We start from the raw sequence: 10,000 nt of genomic DNA, 5'->3' as shown, positions 1-10,000 counted from the left end.
CTCTCCATCTGTCTATCATCACTCCATCCATACATCACTCTCCATCTGTCTATCATCACTCCATCCATACATCACTCTCTCTCTCTATCCTTCACTCCAGCCATACATCACTCTCCATCTGTCTATCATCACTCCATCCATACATCACTCTCCATCTGTCTATCATCACTCCATCCATACATCACTCTCCATCTGTCTATCATCACTCCATCCATACATCACTCTCCATCTGTCTATCATCACTCCATCCATACATCACTCTCCATCTGTCTATCATCACTCCATCCATACATCATTCTCTCTCTCTATCCTTCACTCCAGCCATACATCACTCTCCATCTGTCTATCATCACTCCATCCATACATCACTCTCCATCTGTCTATCATCACTCCATCCATACATCACTCTCTCTCTCAATCCTTCAGTCCATCCATACATCACTCTCCATCTGTCTATCATCACTCCATCCATACATCACTCTCCATCTGTCTATCATCACTCCATCCATATATCATCACTCCACCTGTCTATCATCACTCCATCCATACATCACTCTCCATCTGTCTATCATCACTCCATCCATACATCACTCTCTCTCTCAATCCTTCAGTCCATCCATACATCACTCTCCATCTGTCTATCATCACTCCATCCATACATCACTCTCCATCTGTCTATCATCACTCCATCCATATATCATCACTCCACCTGTCTATCGCCACTCCATCTATCACCACTCCATCTGTCTATCACCACTCTAACCATATATCACTCTCCATCTATCACCACTCCATCTGTCCATCACCACTCCACCCATATGTCACTCTCCATCTCTCTATCCTTCACTCCATCTATTACTCACCATCCAGCCATCAATTATACGGTCATTATTCTATCCAGATTTTTCTCATTATATTTATAATTAAATTTGTGTCGTGTGTGTGTGTGTGTGTGTGTGTGTGTGTGTGTGTGTGTGTGTGTGTGTGTGTTCAGGGGTCATAAGACAGTTCAGAAGCGTCCAGCCGGTCTGACGAAGGAGGTGTGTGTTTAAACTCTGACAACATGAAGCGGAGCTTTAAGGCCTGCAGCCGGTGTGTGTTTCAGTGTGTTGTGTTTTTGTGTAGGATCTGGTGGAGGTGTGTAGAAGAGAGGGAGACGGAGACGAACGAGACGTGGACCGAGTCTCCGGGCTGGGAAGCTCCAGGTGCAACGATTTTAACAGGAGGAAGGAGTTTGACCTCTGACCTCTTACATCAGCCTGGCCTTCTCCCCCCCTCCCCCCTCATTATGTTGTGTGTGTGTTTCAGTGGTGGAGGTCGCAGGATGATTTTATCCAAACAGGAGAAGGAAGCGGTGAAAATGGGCCTCCCGGTGTTTACTGTACGTACCACAGACTCACACAGCACCGGTTTAATAACAACACTGTCGTATAACACTGTGATGAAGATGGCCAGCTCTTCCTCATGCTCTTTATCCTTTTACAGCATCATCAGGTGGCCGGAGGTGAAGCTGCAGCTGCCAAGAAAAGCGACGCACAGCAGAAAGAAGAAGAGTGTAAAAGGTTCTGTTGTCTTCCCTCATGTCTGGGTGATGTCTGGGTGACGTCTGGGTGACGTCTGGGTGACGACTGGGAGACGTCTGGGTGACGTCTGGGTGATGACTGTGACGTTTGGGTGACGTCTGGGTGACGACTGGGTGACGACTGGGTGACGACGGTGATGTCTGGGTGACGACTGGGTGACGACTGGGTGACGTCTGGGTGACGACTGGGTGACGTCTGGGTGACGACTGGGTGACGTCTGGGTGACGACTGGGTGACGTCTGGGTGACGACTGGGTGACGTCTGGGTGACGACTGGGTGACGTCTGGGTGACGTCTGGGTGACGTCTGGGTGACGACTGGGTGACGACTGGGTGACGACTGGGTGACGTCTGGGTGACGACTGGGTGACGACTGGGTGACGACTGGGTGACGTCTGGGTGACGACTGGGTGACGTCTGGGTGACGACTGGGTGACGACTGGGTGAGGACTGGGTGACGACTGGGTGACGTCTGGGTGACGTCTGGGTGACGACTGGGTGATGACTTGTGCACACTGTATAAATTCTGTAGAGAGTTGAACTGAAGAGATTCTCTTTACACAGCGACAGGACTGACGGCCAGAAGAAAAGTAAAAAGGAGAAAAAGAGCAAAAAGGAGAAAAAAAAGAAGAAAGAGAAGAAGAAGCGGAGCAGGAAAGAGTCGTCTCCTGACTCAGACACTGAGCGAAAAAGGTAAGGCAGCTTCTACACTGTTACACTGTTACATGTTAAAGGTGACGCTGTGATATAATCAGCTTTAACAACAAACCTCCAGCTGATTCACTCTGATTCTGACTCACTGTGCGTGCGAGTGTAAGAGAGTGTGTGTCTGTGAGAGTGCATGTGAGTGTAAGAGACAGTGCGTGTGTGTGTCTGTGAGACTGCAAGAGAGAGAGTGTGTGTAAGAGAGTGTGTGAGTGTAAGAGAGAGAGTGTGTGTAAGAGAGTGTGAGAGTGTAAGAGAGAGAGTGTGTGAGTGTAAGAGAGTGTGTGTGTGAGTGTAAGTGAGTGTGTGTGAGTGTAAGTGTGTGTGTGAGTGTGTGTGTGAGTGTAAGAGAGAGTGTGTGTCTGTGAGAGTGCATGTGAGTGTAAGAGACAGTGCGTGTGTGTGTCTGTGAGACTGCAAGAGAGAGAGTGTGTGTAAGAGAGTGTGTGAGTGTAAGAGAGAGAGTGTGTGTAAGAGAGTGTGTGAGTGTAAGAGAGAGAGTGTGTGAGTGTAAGAGAGTGTGTGTGTGAGTGTAAGTGAGTGTGTGTGAGTGTAAGTGTGTGTGTGAGTGTGTGTGTGAGTGTAAGAGAGAGTGTGTGTCTGTGAGAGTGCATGTGAGTGTAAGAGACAGTGTGTGTGTGTCTGTGAGACTGCAAGAGAGAGTGTGTGTGTAAGAGAGTGTGTGAGTGTAAGAGAGAGAGTGTGTGAGTGTAAGAGAGTGTGTGTGTGAGTGTAAGTGAGTGTGTGTGAGTGTGTGTGTGTGTGTAAGAGAGAGTGTGTGTCTGTGAGAGTGCATGTGAGTGTAAGAGACAGTGCGTGTGTGTGTCTGTGAGACTGCAAGAGAGAGAGTGTGTGTAAGAGAGTGTGTGAGTGTAAGAGAGAGAGTGTGTGTAAGAGAGTGTGTGAGTGTAAGAGAGAGAGTGTGTGAGTGTAAGAGAGTGTGTGTGTGAGTGTAAGTGAGTGTGTGTGAGTGTAAGTGTGTGTGTGAGTGTGTGTGTGAGTGTAAGAGAGAGTGTGTGTCTGTGAGAGTGCATGTGAGTGTAAGAGACAGTGTGTGTGTGTCTGTGAGACTGCAAGAGAGAGTGTGTGTGTAAGAGAGTGTGTGAGTGTAAGAGAGAGAGTGTGTGAGTGTAAGAGAGTGTGTGTGTGAGTGTAAGTGAGTGTGTGTGAGTGTGTGTGTGAGTGTAAGAGAGAGTGTGTGTCTGTGAGAGTGCATGTGAGTGTAAGAGACAGTGTGTGTGTGTCTGTGAGACTGCAAGAGAGAGAGTGTGTGTAAGAGAGTGTGTGAGTGTAAGAGAGAGAGTGTGTGAGTGTAAGAGAGAGTGTGTGTGTGTGTGTGTGTGTGAGTGTAAGAGAGAGTGTGTGTGAGTGTAAGAGAGAGTGTGTGTAAGTGTAAGTGTGTGAGTGTAAGAGAGAGTGTGTGTAAGTGTGTGTGAGTGTAAGAGAGAGTGTGTGTAAGTGTAAGAGAGAGTGTGTGTGAGTGTAAGTGTGTGTGTGAGTGTAAGAGAGTGTGTGTGTGTGTGTGTGAGGAAGTCATTTGTTCATTTGATCAGTTCTCATTCAAATCACTGTGTTATTTATAGTGTCTAGTGTTCTATAAGTCATTTGACAATCTGCTCTGTGTGTGTGTGTGTGTGTGTGTGTGTGTGTGTCAGGCATAAGCAGCACTACAGAGACCTTCAGAGTGATTCTAGCCTATCACATGTCAGGCACAGAGGATACAATGCCTATGACAAGCGCTCAGACTGTGGGTCAAAGGTCAGACATCGAAGCCCCTCCTCTTTAGCCAGGGATCGCCAACCGCAACGTCGCCATGACACCGACTCAGACGACTGACGTTCTGGTGAAACAGCGAATCCTGACATTCCTCATCTTAACACAGTTAATTAGGGCAGTTGGGGGGGGGGGGGGGATTTCTAAACCTGTAGTGTGTGTGTGATTACTGAGCCTGTAATGTGTGTGTGTGTGGGGGGGGTCTCTAAACCTGTAGTGTGTGTGTGTGATTACTGAGCCTGTAATGTGTGTGTGTGTGTGGGGGGGGTCTCTAAACCTGTAGTGTGTGTGTGTGATTACTGAGCCTGTAATGTGTGTGTGTTATTTCCTATAGCTGTACAATTTACTCTTTACAATTAAAAAGCCTGCTGTAAATGTTGTCCTCTGTGTGTGTGTGTGATTACTGAGCCTGTAGTGTGTATGTGTGTGTGTGTGTGTGTTTAAACCTCTACATGAATAAAGTGTTTATATTTTTGAATAAAGGTGGAGTTGTGTGTGTGTACGTCAACAAAAGCGACATCAGAAGCGTGAGTTTCATTCCTTTATTTCTTTCTTTCATTGCTTTTCTGTGAAAATGAAAGCCGAGACAAATTTGCATTAAAAAAAAAATAAAATCCAACATTCATGTTAAAGAGTCAGACAGGAAGAAAGTTGCTGAAATACTTCGTCCCCACTGGGCACGTGCTGATACCCGCAGACACCGTGTTGTATCACACACACACACACACACACACACACACACCATCCAGCCTGAGACCACTGCCATATAATGGTAGGGTTTGACATCCACGCAGGCCGCGTCCCAGAGCGAGCAGGTCGAGCACGAGTGAACGAAACCAGACAGGAAAGTAAAAGGAACTCTTTCATCCAGTTTAAGCAAAGGAAAGGGTTAAAATAATCAGAGATTAGAAACAGTCCCAGAAGGTTACGGAGTTCAGACTGAGATCACGAAGGCACGAAGGAACACCAACACAGCGAACACACCCGGACTGCAACACCGCTGCTGCTGCGTGGTTAATATTGCTGTACCGTGTCACTTTCTCAGAGCATTTCACAAGCAGCTGCTCACGACACCACTAGTGTCCAGGAGGAAGGAAAAGGGCAGCGTTACGGTGAGGTCCGTCTCACTTACCGCCTACATCCCACACCCGGAGTCACTTCCAGCAGAGATCAGAGCAGCTCAGGGATTCGTTCTGCTCACACACACACACACACACACCAGGCCTAGACACACACGCTGCTCCTTACTGTCTGATCGAGCGTGACTACAGTATCGACTCGTACCTACGTTCTCCGGGTCAGTTCTAGGGAGCAGAGGAAGTTACCTGCTGCGGCGGGGAGAATATCGGCTGATCGGACAAGAGTTTTGATTTACATTCTATAAAGAAAAGACGATTCTTCTTAAAAAAAAAAAAAACTCGATTATACCACGTATTAAAGATAAAGGAGCTATTAAAATCGATCCGTGTGGGAATGCGCATGCTGTAGGTTCAGTAGTGTACACTGCAGCTTAACCAGGGCTCTGAGACTAACACACACACACACACACACACACACACACAGGAAATCAATCTCATCTGACACAAAGCCCTGTTCTGCTTCCCCAGGTGTAAAGGCTAAGAGCTAAGATTAAACCTGAGACAGTACGGGGCTTAGTTTTGCTCACGGGTCTAAACAAGCCGTCATCAGGAGCTCGTAGCTGCTAACAGGGACCCGGTTCTCAGGGGGAGATGTACACGATTGTGTCCTGATGTATATTACACCTTAAACACCTTAAACAAATCCTTCCTGCTCCTGATTCAAATAAAGATCTGAGGATTTGCTTTTGCCTTTAATTTGTGTGTGTAGTGTGTGTATGTACAGGTGTGTATGTGCTGTCTCGACCTCCTCTACGTAGACCGTAAGTCTTTTACAGTACGTCGTATCCGTTAGGGTACACAAAGAAAACCAAACAGAAAGAAGAGCTAGAGGATGTTGATGATTTTCAGGATTTCCCCACTACAGTTCATCTATGATTAAATAAAAGACAATAAAAAGTACAGGACAGGTTACGTGTATAGGTCTATATCTTATATATATATATATACTGTATATGTATAATGCGTAGGCGTGTGCTGATAATCACATGATAATCGATGATATTTAAAATATCTCTGGTCGTTTTTATGTCTCGCGTTCGTAGACGAACAGGATCGTGTTAACTAGTACACGGAGTTCTGTTAACCAGCTAAACACAACCTAGAACCGCCAGAGGAACTCCAGCCGAGGTTCCAGGTTCCGTTCGGCATCGCCGCAGGCGTTCTGCCGGGAACCAGCTTCGCTATAACAGGGGTTAAAAAAGTGGGAGGAGGAAGAAGAAAAAAAAAACGACTACGATTAATAATAAAAAAGTGGCTCAGGTATCGATATACTACAGTTTGATATCGGCACACGCCTAGTGTTGGGTAAGAGCGCTCCAAAAGCTGCCTCGTTAATAATAGTTTAGGTCAAAGGGTTAGAGGTGCGTGGCTCCGTCACCACACTCGGACCAGTCTGAGAGGAGGAGGAGGAGGAGGAGGAGGAGGAGAGCAGCTTCCGGTACGTTCTGCTTTAAAACTGAATGGAGATCACAGCGCTACAGTGTGGGAGGAGAAACAGAAGGTAGGTGTTGGAGATTATTTGTGGTTTTTAAGCTGATTGGAGAGCCAGTCGAGTCCCTCGTACAGACCGTCGCCGCTCGTGGCGCACGTGGCCTGGATGTACCAGTTCCTGTGGCGCAGAGAGTGTAAGCCCAGTTTATCCGTGATCTCTGCAGCATTCATAGCATTCGGAAGGTCCTGGAAACACACACACACACACACACACAATGACGGTAAACCAGGAAGGAGAACACACCTGTAGCAGGATGAGATGCAGCAACAGTACTGAGTTAAACCAAGAACACACACACACACACACACACACGTCCAGCTCACCTGCTTGTTAGCGAACACGAGCAGCACGGCGTCTCTGAGCTCGTCCTCAGCCAGCATCCTCATCAGCTCCTCTCGGGCCTCGTTCACCCGCTCTCGGTCATTACTGTCCACTACAAAGATCAGACCTACACACACACACACACAGAGGTTTTATATATGTGTGTATATAATATATATTATGTGTGTGTGTGTGTAGCGCTGAGCGTTTTCAGTAAAAAGGTGGTGTTTTCTTTACCCTGTGTGTTTTGGAAGTAGTGACGCCATAAGGGTCTGATCTTGTCCTGACCACCAACGTCCCATACGGTGAAGCTGATGTTCTTATACTCCACAGTTTCAACATTAAACCCTGAAATCACACAAACAGAACCACAGTTTAGAGGGAACACCGTGTCCGGGCGTAAAGCCACCTGCTCACACGCCGTGATGACTCACCGATGGTCGGGATAGTGGTGACGATCTCTCCCAGCTTCAGCTTGTACAGGATGGTGGTCTTTCCTGCTGCGTCGAGTCCCACCATCAAAATTCTCATCTCCTTTTTACCGAAGGCTTTGAAGAGGTTTGCGAATATGTTCCCCATCCTTGTCAGGCGGTGTCAATGCTACTGAGGGGAAATGCACACAGAGACAGGTGAGGAACCGTGTGGGACGTAGCACAAGATCATCACATCAGACGTGCACGTGACATAAACACATCAACCACAACACTGATGTCTGTCAGCAGGTCACGTGACCTCTTTATCAGGGATCTGATGCTAAATCAACCTACAGAAGAAACCAAGCAGTGTGGACCAAGGAGGACATGAGTGTCTACAGGATACACTGAGAAGGAAAGGTAAAGATCTCACACACACATAGGACTTAGTAAGTGTCCTAGATACATAAAGTGCAACTGTGCAACCTGGTGCAAACAGTGCAGGACAAGACAAACAAGACAAACAAGACAGTGGAGACAAAAGGTTACAAGACAATACACAAAATACAGAAAAGGACAGTACACAAGACAGATAGTGTATACATACACACACACACACACACACACACACACACACACACACACACTTTTATAACCCAACATTTCCACTGGTTTTTACTCTTCCACACTTCCTCTAATACACAAGTATGTGGTTTAGGGCACGAGAGCACGAGCGCACCGGAACTCCGAGCCGACACACACTGAGTGAACGCCGCTGTTGGCCGCGCTGCACTGTTTACATTGTAAACTCGAGAATAAACCATGGAACAATTGACAATATGATTATTACTCACCCGGAAACTCACTTCCTGAGCCAGTCTGCTACAGAGGGTTTTTTCCCCCTACCTGTTTTACCACAACCACAACCTGCCTGCACTACAACTGGCTAGCTCTCGGTAAAGTCCGGCGATTTGATTGGCTAATCCAGTCGTACCGCGTTAAACAGCCAATGACGGCGCGGAGGCGGGGTCTGTCGGAATACGGGTGCAGATAGAGTCTCACTACCGTTAGCTAAGCTAACCGCTATCTGTCTTTGTCAAGCTTCAGCTCGTTAAAAACGGAAATAAACACACTGATTATTCCGCACCACATCACTGACACAACTCCAACACTTACTAAACATTACGGTTCATACGACACGTAATTAACTATGTTTAGGACTTAATAAACAATTAGTTTACTTACACTTAGTTTGTTTCCTCTTCAACTTCAAGGCGTTTCCTTCCTCAAGATGGCGGCACTTCCGGCCACGTCAGGGACTCCTGCGTCATTTCCGTGATCTTGGGCAAACGAGAGGGGAGAGGGGAGCGGAGGCGAGGGGGGCGGGCAGAGGCGGGGGAGGGGGCGAGGGGGAGGGGATGGGAGAGCGAGCGGGGAGAGGGGAGGCAGTGCAGGAGGGAGAGAGAGAGGGGGAGGTGATGGGAGGGGGGAGAGGGCGGGAGGGACAGGAGGACGAGAGAGGGAGGGAGTGGGGAGAGAGAGGGAGGGAGGGAGGGGCGAGAGGGAGGGGAGGCAGGCGAGGGGAGGGGCGAGGGAGGGGGGCGGGAGGGGAGAGATGGAGGGGAGGAGTGAGGGAGGGAGCGAGGAAGAGAGAGGGGGAGGGCGGGGAGAGAGGGCGGGAGGAAGGAGGGAGGGGGTGAGGGGGAGCTGTCTTTATTCTGTAGTTGTCTTTGATCTTCCTGTCTGTAGTCGTGGGCGGATGCTATGTGTCGTGTCATTCGTTCTTTCTTTCGTATTCCCTCTCTTTTGCTGTCTCTTTCTTTTCTTTCATTCTTTCTTTCTTTCTTTCTTTCTTTCTTTCTTTCTTTCTTTCTTTCTTTCTTTCTGTCTTTCTTTTTTCATTTTTCTTATTCTTTTGTTCTTTTCTTTTTCTTTCATCACCCCCCCCCCTTTTTTCTTGTTCTCTACTCTTTGCTGTTTCTTTATTGATGAGGTAAATATAATATACTAGTTAATAGTCAAAAATCAGAGCAAGATCTTTAATACAGGAAATGAACTGATTCCTGCGGGATTTTCACCCCAGTTGCCATGGTGATTATTATGGGATGACAGGATGTTGGGAGTGTGGAATCTGTGAGGCGTGTTGATGGAGAGAGTTCAGAGGGAGATCTGGGATCTAGTCTCTCTAAATCCTCATTAATCCTCTCAATTTAATCCTAATTTTAACCACAAATAAACTCATTTATCTCCTATTCACTCTGCACTCAATGGGAGTCATGCAGCGCTCCTTCTTCTCTCTCTCTCTGGCTCTTGTGTGTGTGTGTGTGAGAGTGTGTGTGTGTGTGTGTGTGTGTGTGTGTGTGTGTGTGTGTGTGTGTGTGTGTGTGTGTGTATGTATGTGTGTGTGTGTATGTATGTATGTGTGTGTGTGTCCGAGTGAGTGTGAGTGTATTTGTGTGTGTGAGTGAGTGTGTGTTGTGTGTGTGTGTGTTTCACAAGTGTCACTGTAAGTGTGTACATGTGAAACTAGTCGTGTGTCTGTGTGTTTGTGAGTGAGTGAGTGAGTGTGTGTGTGT

The 10,000-nt window shown here is 47.4% G+C and overlaps 2 protein-coding genes across 5 annotated transcripts in view; one reads left to right on the top strand and one right to left on the bottom strand.

Moving 5' to 3' along the window:
- The window catches only part of c1h1orf35 (chromosome 1 C1orf35 homolog), a 9,493-nt gene extending 5,283 nt beyond the window's left edge, over positions 1–4,210 (top strand). Inside the window, exons 3-8 of the mRNA XM_047814370.1 lie at positions 995–1,040; positions 1,126–1,205; positions 1,309–1,381; positions 1,486–1,562; positions 2,146–2,274; positions 3,942–4,210. Coding sequence (XP_047670326.1) covers positions 995–1,040; positions 1,126–1,205; positions 1,309–1,381; positions 1,486–1,562; positions 2,146–2,274; positions 3,942–4,122 — 586 coding nt within the window. The 3' untranslated portion in view covers positions 4,123–4,210. The remainder of the gene's footprint in view (positions 1–994; positions 1,041–1,125; positions 1,206–1,308; positions 1,382–1,485; positions 1,563–2,145; positions 2,275–3,941) is intronic.
- Positions 4,211–4,587: 377 nt separating this feature from the next.
- Positions 4,588–8,775, bottom strand: arf1 (ADP-ribosylation factor 1). 4 transcript variants are annotated; one of them, XM_027136705.2, is made up of 5 exons: positions 8,670–8,775; positions 7,446–7,614; positions 7,249–7,359; positions 7,014–7,138; positions 4,588–6,875 (listed from the first exon to the last, which is right to left on the bottom strand). In XM_027136705.2, exons 2-5 carry the CDS (start codon positions 7,588–7,590, stop codon positions 6,714–6,716), a joined length of 543 nt encoding a protein of 180 aa, XP_026992506.1. In that variant the 5' UTR covers positions 7,591–7,614; positions 8,670–8,775; the 3' UTR covers positions 4,588–6,713. The 4 variants fall into 4 exon arrangements, with proteins under 4 accessions (XP_026992506.1, XP_026992507.1, XP_026992509.1 ...); XM_027136706.2 differs by having other exon boundaries at positions 7,446–7,611; positions 8,670–8,760; XM_027136708.2 differs by lacking the exon at positions 8,670–8,775 and adding an exon at positions 8,279–8,547.
- Between the last annotated feature and the right edge of the window lie 1,225 nt (positions 8,776–10,000).

This window comes from Tachysurus fulvidraco, chromosome 1 (assembly GCF_022655615.1).
Source record: "Tachysurus fulvidraco isolate hzauxx_2018 chromosome 1, HZAU_PFXX_2.0, whole genome shotgun sequence".
In the NCBI taxonomy this organism is placed as follows: domain Eukaryota; kingdom Metazoa; phylum Chordata; class Actinopteri; order Siluriformes; family Bagridae; genus Tachysurus; species Tachysurus fulvidraco.
Note: the sequence above shows the minus strand (reverse complement) of the source record. Positions and strands in the feature narration are given on the sequence as shown.

What these genes read in the sequence shown, in the direction of transcription:
- arf1 (XM_027136705.2), bottom strand. Translation starts at nt 7,590, where the DNA reads ATGGGGAACATATTCGCAAACCTCTTCAAAGCCTTCGGTAAAAAGGAG. An exon ending in CTACTTCCAAAACACACAGG is followed by an intron (nt 7,139 to 7,248) that starts GTAAAGAAAACA and finishes GTGTGTGTGTAG; the next exon opens with GTCTGATCTTTGTAGTGGAC. An exon ending in TCGTGTTCGCTAACAAGCAG is followed by an intron (nt 6,876 to 7,013) that starts GTGAGCTGGACG and finishes GTGTGTTTCCAG; the next exon opens with GACCTTCCGAATGCTATGAA.